General features: G+C 34.7%; 2 protein-coding genes across 2 annotated transcripts in view; one reads left to right on the top strand and one right to left on the bottom strand.

Annotated features, from left to right (window-relative positions):
- Window positions 1–4,963: 4,963 nt before the first annotated feature.
- On the bottom strand, window positions 4,964–10,698 carry LOC132555319 (zinc finger CCCH domain-containing protein 18-like). Its single transcript, XM_060219706.1, has 2 exons — window positions 10,616–10,698; window positions 4,964–5,926 (listed from the first exon to the last, which is right to left on the bottom strand). Exons 1-2 carry the CDS (start codon window positions 10,696–10,698, stop codon window positions 5,233–5,235), a joined length of 777 nt encoding a protein of 258 aa, XP_060075689.1. The 3' UTR covers window positions 4,964–5,232.
- Window positions 10,699–11,214: 516 nt separating this feature from the next.
- LOC132555116 (uncharacterized) overlaps window positions 11,215–26,582 on the top strand; it is a 61,320-nt gene continuing 45,952 nt past the window's right edge. The window contains exons 1-2 of the mRNA XM_060219497.1: window positions 11,215–11,341; window positions 19,109–19,220. Of these exons, the coding sequence (XP_060075480.1) occupies window positions 11,227–11,341; window positions 19,109–19,220 (227 nt within the window). The 5' untranslated portion in view covers window positions 11,215–11,226. The remainder of the gene's footprint in view (window positions 11,342–19,108; window positions 19,221–26,582) is intronic.

Raw genomic sequence — 26,582 nt, 5'->3', positions numbered from 1 at the left:
ATGAAGAAGTGATTTCATTTAACGTCATCAACTATCAATATGTAAAAAATTTTGAGTCATCTACAAAAACGTAAAAGTACTTTGAGAAAAGATGAAATTTCTTCACCTATGACATTAGAGATCTCAACATAGTTTCATCGATTTTATTCATTAACCAATTAAATAAGCCCTTCGAAAAGTAAAATGTCCTGTATTTATTTCGATAATGTCAACACAATGGCGACTGGTTTAATTTAAATGCATCGAAAAGAAGTCTGTTTAGTGAGATTGTTTTTGAACTGGACATTTGACTTATGATTGGAGTTTGACTAGGCATATATGTATTTGAAAGATGTCACCTGAAACTGAAGCAAATTCGTGCCGACAGTGTTTTCATTCAGCCTTATTTGATCTGGATTTCAACGGACAGATATAGTTACATTCGGGAAATCGCTTCGTATTCGCAGTGAGCAAAATATCTTAATATATTAATATAGCCTGTTGCTATCTGAAGTGGTTTTTTTCTCATATGTAAATTATTTGTGAACATTCTGGTGCTTATGTTGTAAAATTCGAAAAGAATTCAGCTGTATACCCGCGGATTTCTCTCTGGTATTTCTTTGGTCTCCTTTGCTAGTTACAGTATGTTGTACAAACTCTCATACCCTACAAACATTGCTGCAGGCCTTTTGTAGTAAGTTAGAATTTCCTGGTTCGAATCCTGCGGAAGGCACTGAAATAAACACATATACGTGCCTGTGTAGCATAGAAAGCGCTAATGCTTAAAGCTATTTGAACTATATAAATATATATATATAGTGAATTTATTGTTCGCGATTATAGGTAGTGTGTAACTTCTGTAATTGTTCGTATCTTGATAAAGGGATGGATTGCTTCCCTTGACAATTTGCTTGTCCGTACTGTTGTTATTACTTCATTGATCAAATACATATATCTATACTACTAGTACCACGCATCCAGCGAACGTTTGATAGGATCCAGTACCACTATTGGCCCATACCGTCAATATTACTTGCTTAATTCTATAAGCGTCTGTGTGTGCGTGTTGTATCTATTGACACACAACTGTTCTTGGAATGTCTTTGTGTTTTCAGTTTGACTTGGATCTTAAACATGTTCGGTTTCCTATTTTGCAATGGGATTTTCATGTCCATGTTTGGTAAGGCATCACAGAGGCATTTTCTGTTCTGTTTTTTGTTCCAAGACACATTCACCTTAGTCTATTACTCACTGTCAAATAAGAGAGTCGTTCATAAGTCAGTCTTGACAGGACACTTACAGGCAATGTCCCCAAACAAGCTCGGTTAAAAAAAAGTACAATGAATGACACCACAGCTGTTTTAACACGTATCCTTGTCGTATTACCCGTGTTACTGCGCTGCTGTTTTTTGCCACTACGAGTTTCATGTGTTGTCTGTTGGCCCTCGATACGATTCGACAGAGTTGCCGGCAATAGAATTTTGGCTGGTTGCCGATTTTTTTTTTTTTTTTTTTGACACATTGAGCATTAGGTATGAGAACAATGACCTGACCACACAGCGGTATTAATCTTACCGTCACGGACATCCTAGATAATTCTGATGTCCTTGTTCAAGTGCAATGCTATTGCACTAGCTTCTAATATATTTTGAACCACAAACCACATAACAGAAAGTCACCAATAATTAGGTTTCTGTTCTGTCTTGGGTCGGAAGTATTAAGATTTAATATTGCACCGTCCATCTGTACGGATTGCGCGTCAGAAGAGAAGTTAGGCATCTTTGTATTTGGTGACGTAGAGGCTATATCCAGTGTCGCTGCTGTATTAAAACTGGATGTGCGATCTTCAGCTAACGGATAAGAAGGCAATGTAAGCTTGTCCTGTCTCGTTAATAGGTGGTTTTTTTCTGGAACTGCTTAAAAGCTCTTCAGATAGTAAGCTTAAGTTCCAGTGTTGCTACCGTCCTGTGTTTCTCCCCCATAATGATAATGAGGTCATCTGTCCATATTGCTGAGCTTGATCTAACATTTGTTTCCTTCCTCCTCCTCTTTATAATTATTTTGCTGAGATGAGGAAAACAAATACTGCAATAGCACATATTTAAAAACTTGTTTTCACTTAAACTTTGAAATTCCATCCCCCCCCCCGCCACCCCCCTGAACAACCAGGGTCATTGTCAGAGATCACGCGGAATATTTTTTTTGCAGATATTTGTGCCTAAGTGTTAGGATGGCATCAGTAGTACAAGACAGGATGCAAACTCAGTTTTAAAGAGAAATACTGATTGGCCAAGGTGTCAGCAGCCTAACATACAGAATTATATAAAATCTTCGGATACATTGAAAATCTGTGATGTAGGTTGAAATTTCCAAAACAGCATACGTTTATGAATATAAAGACAGTGATAACTATATTGTACACTTATCTCTGATATGTGGCAGTAAGATCTAATTTGCCCTTGACCTCTAGACCCATTGGCATAATCAAGTGATCTTCCTCTTTGTTTAGTTTGATTTTTGTTTAATTTTGACTCACTTTTCTTCATAACTTCAGAACAAAAACATTTATCAATGAAAACTTCAAAAATTGATCTTCATCTTCAACTCAGTAACCCTTGCCTCTCTGACCCGGTGACCTTGACCTTTTCCAGCTGTGAAGACACAATATTTTACTTAGATTTGAGGAGCAAATATCCTTGACCTTTGCTTTTGGCCTCAGTATATATTTCTATGAACCAAGGTTAATTTTATTTGGTTGATAGTCAAGAAATCAGTAAGTAAGTGATTTTGTGGACAGCTGAACAGAAAGAAAAATTACTATTGGGTACCTGTATCTCCCATACAGGGCCTTAACTAACTTTATGATGAAAATATAGCGATTCGTGTGAATGTGTAAGAACATGACTACATCTGTACTGCTGTCTGCTATAGATTTAAAACCTCAATTTATCAAACTCCTTCGATAATGTTAGGTGAAATCTATCGGAAGAATTCAACACCTTGGAATCTGGCAATAATGTGCTTGATGTTTTTTAGCATGTCTGGTAGACCGAGATACTGATAATGTGATGGGTGTTGTCAGTGAAGAAGAAAAAGATGCTTTCTTTACTGGAATACATGATTTCCATTTGGTGAATGCCATGGAAAACAAATAGTGGATTCCATGCTACAAGGAAAGAAGGTTTGTTATAACTTCAGCAATTGTTTGTTTTACCACATAATGATCATCACCCCATGTTCACTATGACAAATGTAATTCGTATCCTAAATGGATTGGGAAATGCAGTTTCGGGAACAATCCGACAGAAAAAAAAAAATTAAAAGTGTTATTTTACAAAGTTGTTTGGCTTTTCTGGCCTTTAATTACGATATTGATCTACCTTTTCTTGTTACTTATCACAACTTAATTCTAATGCATGTGTTTGTATTTATCATTTCAAAATAATCACACACACATACATCTAAACAAATATCTATATACTCTCTTATGTATTGATGGGTTCCCAGGAATGAAATTTCAAACGATTTACCACCAACAACTGATTCCAGTTGGTGCATACATCTGCATTTACAGAAAGATGATGATGATGATGATGATGATGATGATGATGATGATGAATGATGATGATGATGATGATGATGTGATGATGATGATGATGATGATGATGATGATGATGATGATGATGATGATGATGATGATGATGATTTGTGTTTCATACATACCAACCAATATTTCTCATTTTTATGAATTGGAATATTAAAAGTTGTTAATGTGAATTATACGACACTGGAGATATATCTCCATATCAGTCAATTTTTTCACCCTTAATCCCATTTTTGGAAAAAAAGAAAATATTCTGACATCACATTTCATTGAAATAAGATATGTGTAAAATGATGTCCCAAAAGCCTTGTGATTCCTAGGAAATCATTACAAACTTAAGAGCTGTCATCCCCCAACAGATGTAAAGATGTACAGCACATCTGTTGTTTATTTTTCAGTCCCAGTGACCTCGATGTTTTATGTGAGAGGGGTCTTGGCCCCTTGCATCTTTATTTGTTCTTTAAAAGTTTCATCTTTCATCTTTTGTTCTATTCTTTCCCTTAATTTAAGAAATGAAATTTGAAAATTTCTCATCAGAAAATGGGATAATGATCCTGATCAATCCCAAAACCAAAATAGCACACAATTAGTGACTTCAAACGAAATTTAAGAAGGAAGATTCATAATTGATTGGGCAACCAGAATGTGAACAAAATTTTGAGGAAAAGAAAAGATCAAAATCATAAACATCATTGAATAGAAATTAATGAAAGAACAGGTAGTTGTCCCTTACATCAAAGGCTAGTCAGAAACCATTTAGAGTATTTACCGTCGTCATGGTATTGGAACAGCCCTGCAACCTCACAAGACTCTAAAATATCCTAGTTCACTGAAGAGTAAAACATCTGATGAGAACACTGCAGAATGTGTACACAGGGTAAGATGCGTGATCTGTGACACGTTGAACAAAGACGCAGGAGGACCAGGGTCCGACACAATGAACGTCAGAAAGGCTTGGAACCCCAAGAGGTACTCTTAATCTACCTTATTTTAAATAGGATTATTGTACAGCCTAATTTCAATTGAATTTCAATGCTAATATGCTTCATGCTTGTCATTTTTCTGATCGAGGCAAAACTTAATTCCTCCACTGGTTGTGTTCTTGTGAACTTCTATTATAACTTCAAATAAAACCGACATCCTTAAATTTTCATGTAAAGTCCCATATAAGAAACACTTAGAGGTAATTTCATCAATACAAAGTCCACAGTAAAGTTGTGACAAATTGTTACAACACATAACGCTCTGTGAAAAAAGTGCAGTAAGAGTATTCTCCCTTTATATTACTTTAACCAAGTGCGTATAATAACACAGCTATATACTGACATGAGTTAAAGCAACTTTGACAGAAATATTGTTTTGACTAGAGATGGAATATTTCGACAAACCAAATACATTTCCCAGTTGATACATTTAATGTGCAAAAGTTTTACATATCCTGAAGTTTTTTCTGTAGTTTGTGTCAAAATGTTTTATTGCTGAAAAGAACTTTCAAAAACCTCCAACTATTTTTTCTACCACTGCATTTAAACATTGTAATGTCCTACTGCAGATGGGTATCATGATAATATTATAGCTTTCACTTAGTAAAATTGGTATCACTGTAACATTATAATTCCCATTTAGTATCAAAGTAACATTAGTAATATTTAGTAATTTTTTTTTTTATTATTCACTGTCCATGGTCTTTCATGAATTCTTTGTCTGTCTAAAGATGACATAGCTCTTTTAGATGGAACTAAATTTTCTGATAATCCTGCATGTTTCTTTCGTTTGGTCCTGGCCATGTAGCTATCATCATCAGCAGCATCAACAGGAGGCAGTGTGTCCCCATATCGAACATTTGGATCACAATGCACTGACCGCCCTGCACCACCAAATCCTGAATTGAAATCTGCCTCATTTTGGGATTTTTCTTCATCCTGTTTTGTAGAATTCACAACTATGTCTGATCCACAATCATGTGAAAATTTACAATTTTTTCCAAACTTACATTTTCCTTTCTGAAATTTGAAACATACATTTTTCTTGGCTTGTTTTCTAGCCTCTGTCATTTTAACATGCTGCTCTAAGATAGAATTTTTAGCTTTTTCTGCTAGTTCATATTTATTGCTGAAAACTGACTGGCTGTCTTTAAGATCTCTGAGACTTGGAGTTGGTAGCTTTTCTGCCAAAGGATTGGGGAGTTTGTTTTGATTATCTCCCTTTGATGCATTTTCTTTTTTTGTCTTGTTGTCCTCCTCATCACTACTACTGCTGTCACTGTCAACACTTTGAAAAAAATTCACAGTCTTTCTGGGTTCTGTTGACACTGTCTCGACTGTCGCTTTTGATGGACTGGATCTGGAAAAAAAACAGCAGGTTTTTAACTGAACATTTTCATGAACAAACATTATGAATGTACATTATTTAACATCATAATCCACAGAATTTAATAGGAGAGGGACTCAAAACAAAATCTACTGGAGACTTCTTGCTTACTGAGCTGTGAGAACTACACAAAGCTCTGACTTTTTCCAGTTCTATCTATAAGTGCCTGACCAGACCAATTTTTGAGATCTAGATCTCTGTATGATATTAAAACATTGAAAAAAGGGCAATCTACTCCTAAAAAGACTGTGGAATAAAATTGCCATTCTGGAAAACACAATTTCATGTCATAATTTACATGACTTCTATCCCACATTATTTAATACCATGAAGAACAAAATGACAGCTGCAACTTCTCATCAATCAAACATGTAAGTTATTCAAAAGATAATCATAATTAGATATTAACATGTTTACCAATATTCTGAATACACTTTTGTAGTTTCGTAGTTTGCCAAATCATTTGTCAATATTCTGAATATGCTTCTGTGCTTTCATACTCTTCTAGCACATTTGGTAATATTCTGAATACACATCTGTATATTCCTAAGGTTTTTATGCCATGCTAGCACTTTTATCAATATTCTGAACAAACATTTGTAATTTTGTTAGGGTTTCATGCCTTTGCGAGCATGTTTGTCAATACTCTGAACAGGCTTTTGTAATTTTGTAGGGTTTCATGCTTGCTAGCACATTTTCAATTATTTTCCAATGGTCTGGAGTCATGTTGACTGTGACATTCTGAATATCTCATAAATTCATAAACTTCAAACAATTTAACCATTTTATTCATGTAATACATTTGTGCATTCTAGATTGTGTTGCATTTTGGAAATTATAGCCCCATCTATATACAGCCGTAGGGAGAATACAGGCACCTTTTTCTCCAGTGATGACTGAAATGGTATCAAAGCATATTTATAAGTGTTTGAAATCTGAAAAATAATCATATACTGTCATCTCGGAGCATATTTATCAGGTATCTGTTGCCACATTCTATAATGTGTTTTTGTTCACTAGGTTAATTTTGTCATAGGTAGATGGTAAACATTATCAGGTCTGCATATGTTCAAGCATAGATTGTAGGTTCTTCTGAAATCATCAGATATATGGACACAAGCATCACTGATGAGTCCTACAAGGACTACAAAGCAGTTTGATTTGTCATTTGACTCCACTGAATAGTAGAGCGAAACCTCGCTATTAAGACCACATTGGGGACTGGAAAAAAGTGGTCTTAATAGCGAGGTGGTCTTAATAGTGTACAAAGTCTTGGGTTAGGTCATTTTATCACATGCTGCAGACTTGGACAGTGCCTGAAGTTTTAAAGACATTTCGTGACTAATACTACTGATTGATTTGTACATGTTATTTGGGTAAGGTTTTCACAGACTGACCCTCCATGAGTCACACTGTTGTACTGTTTGTTTCATGTCAATAAATTGTCAATGTTTCTGTTTCCATTTTCCTTCCCATCAATGTTTTGTTTTAGTTTGTACCGACTTGAAGAAAATCTGCATGTGAAAGCAGCAGTGGAACCAATGGCAAAAATACCCATTCTGACCTGCAAAATGCCATGATGTTGAACAAGTTGCGTCACATTTACTCAATTTTGTTCATCATAATATGTGATCACTGTTTCATATTTGGACTTTATTATTCAAAAAGTATTTAAAATCTATCTACTTATTATTTTTGTTTTGGGCATGGTTAATAGGAAAGGCTAACCCTACTGACTGCAAGCCAAGACAAAAAAAAATGAAACAAGAACAAATAAGCAGAACCCTTAAAAATAGATAAGCTAGGGCATCAAATTTAATGTTGGTTTCAGCTGTAAGGATTGAGGTAGATAGTAAAAATGCATTATGTATTCAAATGAAATATTAACAGTATATATGCAAGATAGCATGAATGTAAAATGATAGTGAGCACTTTATGGTAATGTGCATGAAAATTCAAAGTAATTAAAAAAATTCCCTAAAACCCAAAAACTACATATGTGATTGCTTTGAGAGACCAGCTGGTGTATAAGATATCTCTTAAACCCATTGACAGCATTAACCTACCAATGTCTACACCTCATTAGATTTTGGCAGTCATCTGTCAAGCTTAAAGGTCAAAGGTCACCTTTGACTACATTTGAAATAAAAAAAGCTTATATACAAAATCTCATGAACCCTTAATACACTAACGCCTTAATATAACTTGATCAGAAGAAAAAGATCAGGGGTGGAGTATGTCTATGTGAGCACCAGGTTTACATTTTTGTTAATCTTTTCTTGATGTTTAATGAAGAACTGAATAAATGTGTGATGGTCACACAAGGCACTTAACACTTTGCCCATCCTGGTAATTCCTGAAAACTAGCATACATATATACATCAGCTTATAATATTCAAAATGTCCCTTGGGCTTGTACTGTAGCTGTTCAAAAGATGTCTGAAAGCACTACCAACTTTTCTTTTGATCCTGAATGAAAAAGTTAACAAGAAACAAGAGGTCCATAAAGCCTGTATCATCTACCTCAATATTTCAGCATTCACATGATAAAGTTGTTTATGTTCACAGCCATATTGTGAAATATGTTTGGAAATATGAAAAATTTTAAAGTTTCCTTCCAAATTTTATCAAAATACATTCATCAAACCAGACTAAAGAAGAATGATCTCCAAAATTATCCTCTATTTCCCATATAAGGCCCCACCCATCATCCACAAGGGAACCAGACAATTGCTTACAAAAGCAGAAGATAGATCATAATCATTTATAATTTGCCCTTTGGACCTGCCCTCCATCAACCCTTTCCCCCTATGCCAGAAGCCCCTGGGTTCCACACACATTTTTTATACAAATTCTTGCATTAAAGAAGCTTCTGACTGAATTTACTAAAAATACCTTCAATCCAACAGAAGTAGGATTTTAGAGCATTTCTTCTATTTTATCAGTTGATCCTGTTCCATAAAAAGGCAAATCTGTTATACAAAGACGAGTCCTTTCATATCCTATCAGGAAGAAGATTTTAACAGTTAGACCTGCATTTCATACTGCTCGGCTAGAGTGAACTTCCCTTTAGCTTGATCAGCTGAGCGTAGGATCAGCAAATGCAATAAAATGAATAATGACCTCAGTTGCATCAGCACTTAATGTGGGGATTGGAAATTATTTTCTCAAAGGATACTCTTACAACTGGAAACTTGAAGACGAGTTCATCCTGGCAGACGAGTATGTAACCCTGGTACTACTAGCAACAATATTATAGGCAAGAGAGAACTTCTCTTTAGCTTGATTGGTTAGTGCAACACTGGTAGGTCTGAAGTCCCACCCTTAAATAGTACTTAATAGTGGATAAATAATGACCTCTGTTGCATATATTTTTTCTACTGGGTCTTAACTCTCAGGTTCCATGGAAGGTCAGACCCAATGGCTATTTAAAACTTACTTCATTTCACCCAAGGACACTTCATACCAAGCTTGATAAAGTCAACTTTTCAGACTCTGGATTTTCAAAGAATATGTAAACTTTCCCCAATTGGGTCAGCCTGTCAGGCATGGAGGGTGTGGAGTGAGGGTAGAGGTGGCAGACTCAATTTTAAGACGTTTAAACTCAATCTGACACAATAATAAAACCAATACTAAAACTTTGTCAAGTCAAAATACTAGCTTTCCTCTTTACAAATTTGCATCAAATGAGAAAAATGTCAGGGTTCTGATTTTAGACGTGCTTTTCTCATGTATGCCAAGGGAGAAACCTCACAGTGCAACAGGATGGAGTCATATAATAAATCCTGGCCCACTGGGGTTCGAACTAGCTGCCTTCACAAAGTCTTTGACCCCAAAGACAACAAGAACCAGATTTTATATCTCCACGGAAGCATCTCACTCTCCTATAGCTTCTACCCTTGGAGTGGTCAATGACATCAAATCTGTAATAGGAAGTAGTAATGAAAACATCTTGCCACTTGCCAGGCAGACATTCTACTGAAGGGAACTTTCCCACCAGCCAAGGCTAGTTAAGCAACCTGTACTCTCAATTCTTCTACAATAGTTATATCAGTTAGAAAATTTTGGGTCTTCAGTCACTTGAAAAACTTAGAAACACCATCAAAATGACCATGCTATACACAACCAAGTTGTTGCTATAGACCCACTATCATATGTTAAACCTTTGGTCACTTTGAATCTATGCTATCCTCTCATCTGCCTGTCAATGTATACGAAATCTTCCAAACCAAAATATAAAGTTTCTTTTCGTATACATGTACCAGATTTTACCAAACCACTCTAAAACTCTCTTCCATCAGATTTGGTATCAGATAGGTCTGAATAGCTCCAGCTTCCAGCAGATATAGGGATATCCCCATAGTCATGTAATGCACAACTCTTATTTTTAGCCCTATCTATTTCATATCATTATTTACTGTTTGCAATTCATATCCTTTTAATTACCAAGTATTTTAATCAAAACAGTATGCCCATGAAGTAGCATGTATAATCATAAGTATGGTGGGATCAACGTTAATGTAGATGGGTTGCCGCATAAAAATCGCATCTTACGAATACAGGCTATCTAGATTCTAATTCCAAAATGAATAAGGAGTGACTTTTGATATTTGTGCATATACACCTAAATATCTTATCGTGTTTCCCCCTAAATCAACGTACAACAGTCTGTCATCATCTGTTACTTCAAATTCAATGTCCGAATTTTCATCACTATCTCCATAGTCTGCTACGAGCGTAGCCATTCCACTTCCTGTATTTTCAAGCTCGCGGGTAAGAAATATTTTTTTTTGATTGGTCAATATTACCGGCAAGGTTGCCGAGTGATAACGTCATTACAGATCAATGAATTCAGAAATATTTACAATGAAAAAAATAATGACAACACATTTTCTCATCAGACGATCAGTTTTAATTCTGGTTTCTTAACTGTTTATGTTAATTTTACATTTTATTTTATACATTATTCCGATCATTCTCCGATCAGCTGACGGATGTAGACGGCGATACCTTCGCAAATTAAACACGAAAGGGAATTGTCGGAATCGAGATTAAATTCTGTGCTTGAAACCTTATTTTGAGGTGAGATTTTATCAAATATGCTTACGTTTTGTGTATAATTGAGACAAAGTTGGCATGAAAATGAACTTCAATGCTGTTGTATAGACTGATGGTGAACACGTGACATTATGTCGCACCCAGAAATTTAGCATAATTATTTAACCCTTACGACACCGTCTGTCTGCTCACTTTTTGACAGGAGCTGGATCGGGATGTCGGGGAAAGTGAGGCACAGAACGTCAGCGAATGCGGCAGACTCCGCAACTCAATCGGTGAACGAAAAGATCTTGAAAGAATGCCATTCTCTTTACATCGATCCAGAAAACGGTAAGTTTTTTTGTTATATATGTTAAAAGTTATTTCTTTTTCTTCTTAGGCAGTTTTCATCTACCGGGCCATTACACAGTACACGACTTCGTAATAAACTAGCATGGCAGGCTACTGGTTTAGACTATCCTGTTTTTTTTAAATCTGTGACGTGTAAATGGGATTTTTTTACTTATTCCTACATGTTTAACTTTATCTATGACTCATTAACAAACATATTTGATATTTTAAGTTGGGAAGGTCATATAAATCATTTGTCCTATTTCATAGCACACTGCGGCTCAAAAATATTTGACCCGGCGGAGCTGAGCTAAATATAATCCAGTCTGCCGACTATTGAATAGTTCTCTCAGCTGATCAAAGGTCACTATTTTCACTGAACCGGAGCGTGATTTCAGGATTTTTTCCTTATGTAAGTTTGTTCATTGAAAACGCCCCTGTTAAGTTAAACGCGCAATGGAAAAAATCCAGACGATTCTGAAGGTTTAAACACTTGTGGTTTTTCCACACCGCATCATCTATGTTAATTTTGTCCTGTCTGCAGTCTACTGTAGGTGAATCATCCTGAGTACTTGGGGACCTCACTAGTGCTCTAGGAATTTTTATGTGAAGAAGTATGCAAGACATATCAGTCGATAGTTTTAATTATTGACTTTATTACAAAGCTGTTTCTACATGGTTGTGTTGGGGAAATTTACCTTGCAACCCCTGTGTCTACTATGAAAATTTATTCACAAGCCCAGACATTAAGTTATCCCATATGATTTTTTCCCCCCATTTAATCAATTTATTACTTCTTCATGGTTCTGGTGGTAGAGTAGTTTACTTCAGTGATAACTATTTACTAGCTTTCTTGTGTCAAATTGCTATTTAATTAACATTGCTACAAATGTCTGTGCATAAAATGCATGCATGTAAATGAGCAGGAAATGTAGGTAGTTAGTCTTGCATATTAGTAGTTTTGACAAATATGTAAGTGTTAATGGTTGACTTCCTCATCTTTCTCCTGCTATAAAACCAAATATGGTCTTATGAAATTTCATTTCATTATTTTGTCCACCTCCATCATGGTCATAGTTTCATTTTCATATTTTGTTTTCAGGACATTTCTCTTCACAGTTCAAACTGTGATTTCAGAGCAGGACTGAAAAAAAGAAAACTGAAAAAAGCAACAATTTGCATGTTGGAAGTCTTTGAAGCATTGCAGCAATATGATGATGAGTTTTTATCATAATCAATTCAAGACCAGACAATTCAACTCAGACAAGCACCTGTCTGTGAACTTAACAGACCATATACTTAAGGAGCTGAGTCGATGTCTGCTTTCATTTTCAAAGTAAACTGAAAGATTAGATAACTAAACAACCAACCACAAAAGAAATGGGTAGTTGTTAACTGAAAAGTATTGATTGTAGGAAAAAAAATTATAATATCTCTTCATAGATTGCTGGTTTAAATTTTTGTTTTTCTCTTACAGATATCATTAGATTTAGTTTGAATTGAACTAAATGCTTTAAATTGAATAAAACTTTTCATGGTAATGCAGTTTTTAAAACATAAATAATTGTTTCAAATTTATGTCTGAATTTCATTGCAGTGACTTGAAAAACTATGAATAAGTCACTACTAGTGATAAGAATTTCTTATCATACACGTAAATTTTTAAGGAAATGGTCCTATGTTCTGCTGCCAGAACTGGAATAAGGCTCTTGTATGAGTGTCCATGAAATATGGGTTTGCTTACACAAGTTCAATCATTTAATATGTCATGAGCCTTAAGATTAGTGGTATATCAAAGTATTTAGCGAGGCTTGTGACATATCAAATTATTGAACATGCCTTAGAAATTCCATATTATATGGTCAACAATGTTAGATTCTATAGATCCTATAACCTGTATAGCTTTATATTTAGACAATTATTTCACCAGAGACGGTTACACCTTTGAGATAATAATGTGACATCATAAATATGTCCTGTCATGATGATGTCATTTTATTTCAAGATATGACATATTTAGGACATGGTCATATAACATGACGCAACAGGCCAGTTACTTGATAAATAAGATTTCAGTCATGTGTTTTAAGCCACATGGGAAGCCTTTTTAAGCTCCCAAATTCAATGAGATACAGACCCTGTATGGTATGTGTGCAATAACCAGCATTAATATTGTTCACATTTTCTGACTTCAAAATCATGTTTCAGATTTTTTTTTTATGGCCAACTATTTAACTGAAAGTACTACCAGTCCCAAATCAATATTGCATAATAAATATGGAATCTCGTATCTAGATTGACCTCATATAGCTAGCAGCTGAGGACAAATTGGCATCACCTCCTAAATTGATAGAAAACTTGTAACAAGTTCATACTTAACATCCTTCCATTGGAGCTCGAGGAAGACACATGAAATTTGTCCAAATTTCAAACCTGAGTATTTTGATTTTGGATTCCTTAGGCACTTTTCTGAGACTTGGAATTTTGTGATGTGCCGTCTCTTCACTTGAAAATCAAATAATATTTCACTCTGATTATAAAGATCATGCAAAGGACAGGAAGTTTCTAAAATTTTCAAAAGGTTTCTTGAATATGTAAGCACCTCAAACCTAGTTGCCTCAGAAGTTAATGGAAAATTGCAATATTCCATAAATATCAAAATACAGGAAGAAAGCTTTTATGTACATAATCCAAAAGCTTATATTACGATGAACATGAATATGCATATTGACATCAAGTTTTCATTACAGAGGTGAACATTTTCAGTCTTTTCTGAAATTTTAACAAGGTGCAAATTTATAATTTTTCCTTAGCATTTATTGAAAATGCAAATTTAAGGCTTAGACTCGAAGAATAAGCTTAAATTTCACTAATTGCCATAAGTCCAAATTAACAGCAGAAAAACTTTAACCTGCTTCAAGATTATGGCTTGGGAAAAATACCATATTGCTAAGATGCCTTCATGACTGAATTCTCAAGCCCAAAGTTGATATGACTTGATAACAAAATGTGAGTGTTTCACTTGCCTCAGTCCCAATAAAACAAATTGCAGTCTTGATTTTATATGGTTGTGAATCTGAAAGCTAATAACAATGACATTTTTGGCATTTTAGTGGGAAAATATCAGATTTTGATGCATGCAATCTTTCAAATGAAAATCCTATAAATATCTGGAAACAGAAGATATTTCAACTGACATCACTTCAGTAAAAATTCAACAAGCTAATAATGGATGGACAGAACTGCAGAGGCAGAAAGACCAGAATTTTTTTTTTGCTTGGAAAAGGAAGTTCACCAACTAACTATCAACAAGGTTAAGAATATAAAGGCAGAAAAGATTGAAGCTCTGTAGACCTAGCAATGAAGAAACAAGATTTTGCAAGAGAGGCAGCAGTTGAAATCTGTCAACAGCTTTTCATAAGAAGACCATACACCACACATTAACAAAATTTCTGCTCTTGTTAGTAACAAAACTACAGCAAGTACAACCCAGCATAAATCAGCATTTCTATGAAGATGTAACATGGAGTGAATATAACCATAGTAATTCTCATTTGTAGAAGACTGGTAAAAACCCACTGGACAGGTCTTTCGGTGGAGCACATACTCTATGGCTGGAATATATAGAGTATTGGCAGATTATCTGATTATCACAAACAGCCTTATCTGTGGTGACATGGTGGTGTCCCTGGGCAAGATACTTTAGCCTAATTGCTCTGGATGGCCTCTCGTATGTTGTTCAGTGAGGTAGCCACCACCTACAAAAAGTAAACACTGCCTCAAAATGACCAAGGCTATTCATGGGGTAATAATTCCAGCAAAAACAGACGGATTAGGTCGTATTTAGAAAAAAGACCCTTGTCAACAACTCTGAAAAAGGCCAGAAGGAGGAAAGGCTAGAAGTGCAGTTAATCAAGGGCTCTATCACTGAGGTCCTGAAAGTCTTGAAGCAAATTCATCGGAGATGACAAAAAGAGTTATTTGAGACAATACAAGATATTTTCTATTGATTTATGCAGCATCTGCTACTAGCACAACAGTTCGAACAGAAACTTACAAGACTTTGTCGGCATCACCCCCAATTTGGAGAGATATGCTCCAGGAAATTACCTCACTTGTTCCTCTTCAGTACTTTGAGGAGTAAGATGTGGAGTTTTTCTGAAAAAAGAAGATCTGATAAGAAAATGAAAAAGCTAAGTAGTAACACCAGGCTTGGTGCCATAATAGGGTTGTTCCCTGACCTAAGGAAATGAGCTCTGTTTGCAGACATAGAGGAAAAACTAGTAGCTCTGATTTGCATGGTAATACCAGTGTTATGAAAGAACATTCTATGGCCAGGGGAATATGTCGAGCAGGACATTGCAATACAAATAACACACATCAGTGTTAGGATATGTCTGTCATTGAAGATGTTGCCTCGAGGTATCTGGAGATCTGCCACAAAAAATGCCATTTGAGAAGTGATCAAGAAAGGAAAGTAAAGTGTGCTGACATGTTTGATCTGGCCTTCACAATAGAAATGGGATAGACTTAACAGGTCAGGTTTTGGAAAAAGCTATCTGAAGAAAAAGCTGTTCTTGCCAGTGGAAAGTATCCACAATCATTTTACAGTAATTAAGATATTTACAAGAGGCACTATCCCTGTTTGGAAACCAAAATCATTGATGAGTCAGGTCTACTTAAAAGGGTCCAGCTGCTCTTGGGAAGTGAGGGGGTATTATTTGACTTCCATACTTGAAATATTAAAAGTATAGCTTTTGATATAAAGCTAAATGCCTTTGGTCACTCTTTCTTAAATTCAGACTTGGTACTGAATCATCTAAGTAAATCATGAGATCGGAATATCATGACCTCTAGTTGACATTTTGACTTGATCACTCCTACCAAAAAGCAGATTTGCATGATATTCTTGGCCATATTCAATGTATAGACTTTACAGTCATTTGACCTTTATCTGTATGGCTTTATACCCCCAAAAATTGCAGTTTTCCACAGTTTTGAATGGTCTGTATTTTATGTCAGATTTCAGACTTTTTGTAGAATTTAGTAAATGTCATCCTGTCTTGTTGGGAGGTGTCCTTTTGGGGATAGTCTTGAGGTTTGATGAAAAGGAATACTTGCGTGGGAAGTGATGGGCAAAACCATAATTTATGCTCAGATCACTAAACTGATAAAGAAAGATGGCATTTCCTTGTTTATAGCAAATAGAATTACTCTTTACAAATGACATGTGAAGTAAATATGTCAGTTAAGCTTTGAATCGTATTAAAAGACTTCAACATACCAGCACAGTTTCAAATCTGCTCAGTTATTCGAAATAATGAAACCAATTAAAACCATATAATAAACATTCTGTACAACTCATTTAAACAGTATTGTTTAAAAGATCATTATGTATCGGCAGAATCGTACAATGCTCTTTTGAAACAAAAAAATTATCACACAGAGTATATTTGTATTTGCCACAGTGTTGTCCAGTTGATCGTCATCCAACAGAAAGGGGAAGCTTACACTTCCTTACTCAACCCAAATCACACGAAGGCATTAGTTCATCTGGAGTTGTGAAATTTGTTTTTGTTCCCTTAAGACTGGTTTCATTGGAGTTCGGAAGTCTGTTTTTTTTTTTTTTTTTATCTGAAGAATATCTCATTTCCCTTTAACCTGGTTTCGCTTGAGCTGTTAAATCTGTATGTTTTTGCTGTTATGTTTGAGCTGGTTTTACTTGAATAGGAGATACTTATTTGTTTTTAGGTATACAGTAGAAGTTTGGTCCACTTTGGACTGGTTTCACTGAAGTGGTATAAAATCTGTTTGCTTTTTGCCTGTAAGAAAAATTTGTTCTCTTTAGACAGGTTTAACAGGAGTAAAATGTGTTTGTCTTTGGACTGCAGTTAAGTCTTCTTTTCTCTTTAGACAGGTTTAACAGGAGTAAAATGTGTTTGTCTTTGGACTGCAGTTAAGTTTTCTTTTCTCTTTAGACAGGTTTAACAGGAGTAAAATGTGTTTGTCTTTGGACTGCAGTTAAGTCTTTTCTCTTTAGACAGGTTTAACAGGAGTAAAATGTGTTTGTCTTTGGACTGCAGTTAAGTTTTCTTTTCTCTTTAGACAGGTTTAACAGGAGTAAAATGTGTTTGTCTTTGGACTGCAGTTAAGTCTTTTCTCTTTAGACAGGTTTAACAGGAGTAAAATGTGTTTGTCTTTGGACTGCAGTTAAGTTTTCTTTTCTTTTGAGACAGGTTTTCTTTTCTCTTTAACAGGAGTAAAATGTGTTTGTCTTTGGACTGCAGTTAAGTCTTTTCTCTTTAGACAGGTTTAACAGGAGTAAAATGTGTTTGTCTTTGGACTGCAGTTAAGTTTTCTTGTCTCTTTAGACAGGTTTAACAGGAGTAAAATGTGTTTGTCTTTGGACTGCAGTTAAGTCGTCTTTTCTCTTTAGACAGGTTTAACAGGAGTAAAATGTGTTTTTCTTTGGACTGCAGTGAAGTCGTCTTTTCTCTTTAGACAGGTTTAACAGGAGTAAAATGTGTTTGTCTTTGGACTGCAGTTAAGTCGTCTTTTCTCTTTAGACAGGTTTAACAGGAGTAAAATGTGTTTTTCTTTGGACTGCAGTGAAGTCGTCTTTTCTCTTTAGACAGGTTTAACAGGAGTAAAATGTGTTTGTCTTTGGACTGCAGTTAAGTCTTTTCTCTTTAGACCGGTTTGACAGGAGTAAAATGTGTTTGTCTTTGGACTGCAGTTAAGTTTTCTTTTCTCTTTAGACAGGTTTGACAGGAGTAAAATGTGTTTGTCTTTGGACTGCAGTTAAGTCTTTTCTCTTTAGACAGGTTTAACAGGAGTAAAATGTGTTTGTCTTTGGACTGCAGTTAAGTTTTCTTTTCTCTTTAGACAGGTTTAACAGGAGTAAAATGTGTTTGTCTTTGGACTGCAGTTAAGTCTTTTCTCTTTAGACCGGTTTTGACAGGAGTAAAATGTGTTTGTCTTTGGACTGCAGTTAAGTTTTCTTTTCTCTTTAGACAGGTTTGACAGGAGTAAAATGTGTTTGTCTTTGGACTGCAGTTAAGTCTTTTCTCTTTAGACAGGTTTAACAGGAGTAAAATGTGTTTGTCTTTGGACTGCAGTTAAGTTTTCTCCTTCCTTTAGACCGGTTTCACTTAGCGTTGTGACCTCTTTCTTTTTTTGCTTCAAAGGAAGATCTCTTCCATAGGTTTCTCTGCAGTTGAGTAAAATCATCTTCGTTCTCATCAGACTAGTTTCACTGGAGTTGTGAAACCTATTTTTGACAGAGTAAGATCTTGTTCCCCAAATAGACTAGTTTCACTGGAGTTGTGAAACCTATTTTTGACAGAGTAAGATCTTGTTCCCCAAATAGACTAGTTTCACTGGAGCTGCAATATCTGTTTTTGACCTAGTGAAGATACTGTTCTCGTAATAACTAGTTTCACAGGAATCATGAAACCTGTTTTTGACCTGGTTGAGATACTGTTCCCCTAATAAACAAGTTTCACTAGAGTTGTGAAATCTGTTTTGTTTCCGTGATAGACAAGTTTCACTGGAGCTGCAAAATTTGTTTTTTACCTAGGTGGATCTTGTTTCCCTAATAGACTAGTTTCACTGGAATTGTGAAATCTGTTTTTGACCTAGCAAGATCTTATTTCCCTAATAGACTAGTTTCACTGGAGCTGCAAAACCTGTTTTTGACCTAGTGAAATCTTTCTTATTTCCCTAATAGACTAGTTTCACTGAAGCTGCAATACCTGTTTGTTTTAGGCCTGGTGAAGATTGCTGAAAGTCTGGGGATCAGTCTGCTGGCACCAAGGAAGAAGATCACTGTTTTAATGATAGGAAACCACTCTGCTGGAAAAAGTTCTTTCATCAATTGGTAAGTGTTTTTTTGTTTTTTATTTTTACTTGTAGTATGTCTTCTATGAAATCTTCTTTACTCCATATTCCTGCCTGTTATTGTACATTGTTTGTTTATTAGTAAAGCATGCTTTGATCTTGCATGAGGTAGAGTTTGAGAAGAATCAATACAAAATGAACACGGTTTTTGCCCAGGACGTTACAAAGGTCCAGAATGATGTGGTGTTAGTGTGTACTTTATACAGTCCATGAATATTTTCATATTTTGCGCATCTTCTTCGCTACTAACACTGATTTTAATCATAACTGGCTCTTAGGCATGGTTGGTGTTGATGTAGCTGTAAGTAAAATTATAAAAGCTTCAGAATTTTCTTTTCAGGAAACAGAAATGCAAGATATTAAATTCTTTCACATTTGTAAAATCTGTATGGAGTGTTCATTAAAGAATGAAACTTTTGCCAGTACTGCTCTCAATGCCTTCTTTAAAGAAAGTGAACTTTATTTCAATACAGAAAATGTATATTTTGGAAATTATTTGCCAGCCAAAACGCCAGGCTTGGGTCAGGGAGACAGTAGCCCCTGCAAATCAACAGCAGAGCCCTTGTTTTGGAATCTAAATGGTTCTAAGCTACTTAGAACGCAATGAAAAACCTCCAGAAGCAGCAAATTTTGTAGTTTTTTACAAGGGTCAAGTATAAAATACCAATATATTATTGAAATATACATTAAGATGATATATAGAACACAATTTACAAAGGTCAGGCACATGAAAGAAGTAAATTTTCAGTCAGAAAGAAAAAATTATGATTTTCGTCAAAATCAACCAGCCCACATTAAAAAAGTCCGTCAGATCGGCTGATTGCTGGCTCTTATAGAAAATATTTTTGGATTTTCGGTTGGGAAAGAAGAAGTAAAGAAATTTACCAGCTTAGATTTGGATATATAGAAAGGGGATTTTCTTTATCTCTTGATTAATAACAGTTCTATTTCATCATATTAGGTAGAAAAATTTCATGTTTTTCACAAATTTGCAGCACAATTGAAAAAAATATTAAAAGTTTTTCACCCCAGGAAATGTTACATCTATTTGTTCTTTTCACATGTTATTGATGACATTATTGGTTCTATTTGCATGTTGTATTATCATAACTTGGTAGAGTAACATACAGAAGTTTCACATCTAAGACGCCATTTCTTCACAATAATTAACAAAAGTAAATATGAATTAAAATATTCATCAATTCAGAATGGACAGGATCATTTCAATACTATTAAGTTTTCACCACTTGATAGTGTTAAAATATTTTTAATAATCTCCCAGTCTATAATATTTTCACCAATCTCCGAGTCTATAATATTTTCACCAATCTCCAAGTCGGTAATATTTTCACCAATCGCAGAGTCAGTAATATTTTCACCAATCTCCGAGTCTATAATATTTTCACTTATCTCTTGGTCTATAATATTTTCACCAATCTCCGAGTCTATAATATTTTCACCAATCTCCGAGTCTATAATATTTTCACCAATCTCCGAGTCTATAATATTTTCACCAATCTCCGAGTCAATAATATTTTCACCAATCTCCGAGTCTATAATATTTTCACCATTCTCAGATTTTCACCAATCTCTGAGTCTATAATATTTTCACCAATCTCCGAGTCCATAATATTTTCACCATTCTCAGATTTTCACCAATCTCAGAATCTATAATATTTTCACCATTCTCAAATTTTCACCAATCTCAGAATCTATAATATTTTCACCAATCTCAAGAGTTATCAGCTTTGTAGGTATCACAATGCACTCCAATAGAAAGTGATATTTTCTCTTTAAATACTGTGATCTGTTAGGTCAAAACTTTTCACTTCTCAAAAAATGTTCACCTGAAAATGTTATGTTGTATTTCAAAAATGTAATGAAATTGGTTAATACATATATATCAATGCCTGATGTTTGCTGCATGGGCGTTGGTAGCCATTTGATGCAGAGAGAAAGTCTGCATATTGCCAAGCAATGTCCGCACTGACTTAAGCTGAAAGTGTTTAGACTGATACGTTTGATGAACTAATGTTGTTGATCTTATCATTGAGATTATGTTAAACAAATCTCTATAAATAACAACAAAAATTTCTGCAAATTATAAATTAAAACTATGGCTTTCTAGCTCTGTAGTTGTTAACATTGAATTTATAGATCCACCTCACTTCAGGGTAACAAGTGATTTGTACAGTTTTGTTTCATCTTTTTGGTGTTGATAATTATACATACAGTACAACTTCCTCAAACTGATCCTCCTCAAATCCGAAATAGCAATGTACAGAATGATGTCCTTGTTATGCAGTCACACTTTGAAGTTTCGAAGTCCAAGGGACTACCAAAAAAACTTTGGTACATCGGAAAGTTTGAATCACCAAAGTTAGATTCAAAGAAGTTTGACTGCTGATGAAATAATTGAAATATTGATCCTTCTCGAACTGGCTTTATGTCTTTATACCTTACCTGGGTGATCAAGATCTTTAGTTCCAAGTAGCGGAACATAAAATCAACACCTGTAGCAACAATCGTAAGTTTTGTCCCTAGTATGCGTGGAAGTCATTGAATACTGTTAACTCATACGAATTAGAAACATTAATAGAGCATCGTTTCCGAAGATATGATATAGTTGTCAACAAAAACATGAAATATATTGCATGTTAAAACTTTCAGACAAACCAACCATCTTGAAGGCCATGTGTTACAATAGATATGAAGTGTTAATATTGCCAGGCAATGAAAAAGATTTTTTTAGTTGGGTGAAGTAACATTGAAGAAAAAATTTTTGGTAGTGAATTCACATTATATACAAGTATCATAGTTCTCTTTTTGTCTGTATTAAAGTTAACAAAAGGAACCCTCATCTTAACTGACCAAATATTCATGTCCATTACATGGTTGGTTAGGATTAGTTTCACAGTAATGTTAATAACACACACACCCTCAAATGGGGTAGGCGTTGTATAGCCTGCCTGCAATGTCCCAGTGTTTATTTCATGATCTGCTTGTCAGAACTTGTCTGATAGCTGATCAGATAAGGCCATTTAACGTAAATACAATTTTGACTATATTTTAACTATTTCAGATTAAAAGCTCTGTATTTAGAATCTAGAGCGAGACTTTAATTACATTTTTATCATGTCATACATTGTGCCATTGCATATGGTGTCAATGATCAAATTTTGGGAAGAACTAATTTTTGCACTATAGAAAGTTTCTTGTTCTAGAAATGCTAAAATAATGTACTATTGCATGTGTTTAATAGGTGAGGAATTAAAACTGATCATTGGTAAGGTATGCTACACCTTGATACTTAAAAAGTAATGACAGATTAGATCACAGTTGAGGCCTACAAGTCTCCTGTTTTCTTACCATTAAGGTCTATGGGCCTCCAGTTTTACAACCGTTAAGGTCTTTTGGCCTTCTGATTTCTGAAATTTGCTTACTAAAATCAGCTGATCTTACACACTAGAATAGCCATATATAAAAGTACAATTCAATTTTATTTTTCTTCTTTTCATTGATGCCTTTTTAGATGTTTTTGTCTATAGTTAAAGCTTAAAATTGCTTATGCAAAACAAGTTAATACAGAATTTAATTGATATGAAAAGTGATAGGATTAAGTGTTGGATAGCCGTTAATGAGATCTGAAACTCTGTTGAAGAAACTGAATTTAATTACTGTCATTTTTTGAACTGCTCTTCTGAATATTAATGTTTTCTGGGGAAAAAAGGTTGAAATAACATTTCCTATAGCAATGTTACTTTTTCATTTCTTGAGTATGTGATTCTATCCATTTGTTTTATGGAAGTCTGGTTAGATGTAAGTTGAGGGCTCTGTATCTCCAGAATCAATAATTTTGTCTGCAAGTAGCAGCAGAGCGCTCCATACAATATGTGAAGAGTGCGGCACTTGTGCCTACCTCACAATGCAATAGTGATCTGCCTACTCTGCAATTTTGGCACTTCATAGTAAATTGTAGAGGTTGGCACCATAGAAATGTATATACAGCTCAAAATAAAGCCAGCTCAAAGTATTACAACAAACACACACATCGACCATCATTGGCACATAGTTTTTTTCAACCATGCTACTCTTTTCTTTTGAATATTTTAAATGAAGGTCTGCTGCATTCTTTACTTTGGAAAAAAGTTGTTGTTAAACAAAATTATTTGTATTGATTGAGTGTGTAAGCATTACCTTTAAATAACTTGGATAATCAGATGATAATCATGTGACATCGAGAGGGGTGGACCGCAGATCTATTTCTCACATGTACCAAGAGAATGTCACTGAAATATAGTAGATGCAGCTACTGAAGGAACTCCTAGGGACATCTCATTGAAAGCTGATATAGCAACAGAAGGGCCTCTTTAATGCACCACCTGATGGAAATGTGCTAAGAAGATGGAACAGCTGAGCGACCTCTTTCTTGTTCTCCGCTGAAATTTGCTTGAAGATGGAGCCATTCATGGACCTCTATTATAATTTAAGGGCCTCTTTATTTGCTTATTCTGTGAAATATGCCTTGAGGATGGAGTCATATGAGGGTCTTTTAACGCATTACAATGTTAAAATGTTCTGTTAGGATAAAGCCACTGAAGGACTGGAAGTATGCCTAGAGGATAGAGCCAAAGAGTGACTTTATAGAGTTGCCTCATGGAAAAATGCCTGGAAAATGTAGCCGAAAGAATGTCCTCTTTATCGCACCACCACATTAAAACATAGTGGAGAACAAAGCTACTGAATGGCCTCTTTGCAGCCCCACCTATTGAAAAAGCGCCAAGAAATTGGAGCCAGGGAACTCTTGATAAGTCCTATTAGTCATGCAAGGTTAATATTGTTGAGCCACTGAATGACCTCTTCACAACTTCATGGAATTGTGCTTGGAGGATGGAAGCTCCAGGAGAGTCATTTTATAGTGCCACCATTTTTTAATTGTGCCTGGAGGTGGAGAATGGAGCCTCTGAATTAACTCATGATAACTGAGATTTCTCATGCCAGATTAATTGATGCTGAGGAATGGGTAACTAATGGCCTTCACTATCTTTTTTCGTGATCTTTGAGATGCCAAGTCTTATATTGTATATCTATGCTAAAGATCTGACAACCCTGACTTGGTACCATCCAATGATGTGCACTTTGTTGAACAAGCTAATGGCATTGTTAAATTTATTTCATTTTTTTAATGAAATATGTCTTGATAGTTGCAAAGATGGTCATGAACCAATTTTTGTAAGCCATTAATTCCTGAAGAATAAGATCAAGTTTTGTAATTTAAATTGGAATTGAATTTTAATAGTAAAATTTTCATTATAAAATGAAAAAAATCTTAATCTTTTTGTTTGAAAATAGTGACAGTAGAATTGATGTCTTTACAATTATTAAGACTTCTTTTAAATGACGTACAAAGATTATCCTAGTTGTAAAGAGATTAAAGATCTTTATTACATTTTTCCCAGTAAAAAAACAAATTAATCCATTTGATAAAAATTTGACATTATCACTGCAGTCTACAATCACTGCATTGAAATTTGACAATTTTCCTGTGCAATTTGTTTTCTATCAAAGAATTCCTGTGTCCTTTTATAGTTTTCTTTAATTTGGTATATAAAAACAGATTTTGGAAGCAATTCTTGTCAGATAACAGTATAAATTTGTAGAGTATAACATAAAACATCCTATTCAGTATGGCGTCATCTTGTTTCAAGCATTGCCCATATTAATTAAACAGTATATCATAAGATTTCCTCTGTATATTCTGTAATCCTTTGTGTAAAGAGAAAAGATATTTTTCTGTAATCCTGTGTGTAAAAAGAAAAGTTATTTTTCTGTAATGCTACGTTTAAAGAGAAAAGATATTTTTCTGTAATCCTTTGTGTAAAGAGAAAAGATATTTTTCTGTAATCCTTTGTGTAAAGAGAATAGATATTTTTCTGTAATCCTTTGTGTAAAGAGAATAGATATTTTTCTGTAATCCTATGTGTAAAGAGAATAGATATTTTTCTGTAATCCTTTGTGTAACGATAATACAGATATTCTCTGTAACCCTGTGTGTAAGGGAAAATACAGAACCATGAATGTTATAGCCTTGATACCTGAAGATAGCTTGAATGAAATTCCATTCATTTTTGTCTTACCTATCTACGTGTACCTGGTTTTATCGCCTTACACCATGAATAGCATGCTTATACCACGTCACCATAGCATAACTAATCGAGTGCTTGGTGACGGGATATAGGTGGAGTCACATTTTCACTGTATTCAAATTTGTTTAAGAATGTGTATTACTTCTTGTATGAATAGAAATGACTGTTGTTTGGGTGGAGGGAATGTAAGACACTTTTATTAATATGATTATAACATAGATGTACGCTCAAACAAATTGTACTGTATTTTTAGTTTGAAAAAACAATCGCCAGATCAGGACTTATGTTCCTGGTAAAATGCAGTTGTTTTTTTTTAATTGTTTCACCATCACTGTTGACAGCAAATTGTCAGCTGGAATAATTATATTGTCAATTATTGCTATGACAACACAATTTGTTTCCGCATGTGTCTTTTTAGGGCATTGAAAGGGCCATGTCTTCCCTTGTCCATGTAGGGGAGAGGAAATTATAGAGAAAAGCCCATGTATCTTATCAATATTACTTGATTTTCATTGTATATAGATTGTTTGATATGATTCGTATTGTACATTATCAGAATTAGCAGGTCTAGAAGAGACCATCTTTGTGAAAAATGCGGATTAAGCAAAAAATATTGTTGCATGTTTTTTGGTTGTGACTATTGATTTCTGTAGGGTAGACTACATGTCTACAAAATCATTGATTCACTTTGGATGAAACTTGCAAAGGTCGAGAAATATTGTTGGTTCAGACTTTCCTCAGTTGTGTTGCATTACGAAAAGGATTTTGCTGATGTTACAAAAAAGCCTGACTTTTGATGGTATCCATGATCAGTTGTACAATGGTATAAACTAGGCTATTAAACAAGGAGGAATAATCATGTCATACCACACCTTTTTATCTGATATAATAAACGTTTTTATTCATCCAAAATTTGCTGACACAGGGAAATTTAGTTAAGGGTTTTGGTAAGGTTAGAATGATTGATAAATCAGAATTTAGCTGTCTTCACCATGGCTATTTTATAGTGCATCATGAATAAATAAACATAGACAATTGTATTACGCAATGCTCATTTTCCATTTCATGTCACATGCAGACCATTTTATCAGAATTTTATCCATTTAGTAAAAACTGCCTGATAGCTAACATATTCACAAAATAATGATGTATACATTTACACATGTATTGATGAGATATTGCACATATATGTAACA

Source organism: Ylistrum balloti, unplaced genomic scaffold (genome assembly GCF_031769215.1).
Source record: "Ylistrum balloti isolate Yb309-2 unplaced genomic scaffold, AGI_CSIRO_Ybal_v1 Utg369566, whole genome shotgun sequence".
Classification (NCBI taxonomy): Eukaryota; Metazoa; Mollusca; class Bivalvia; order Pectinida; family Pectinidae; genus Ylistrum; species Ylistrum balloti.
This window is presented reverse-complemented; position numbering and strand designations above follow the sequence as displayed.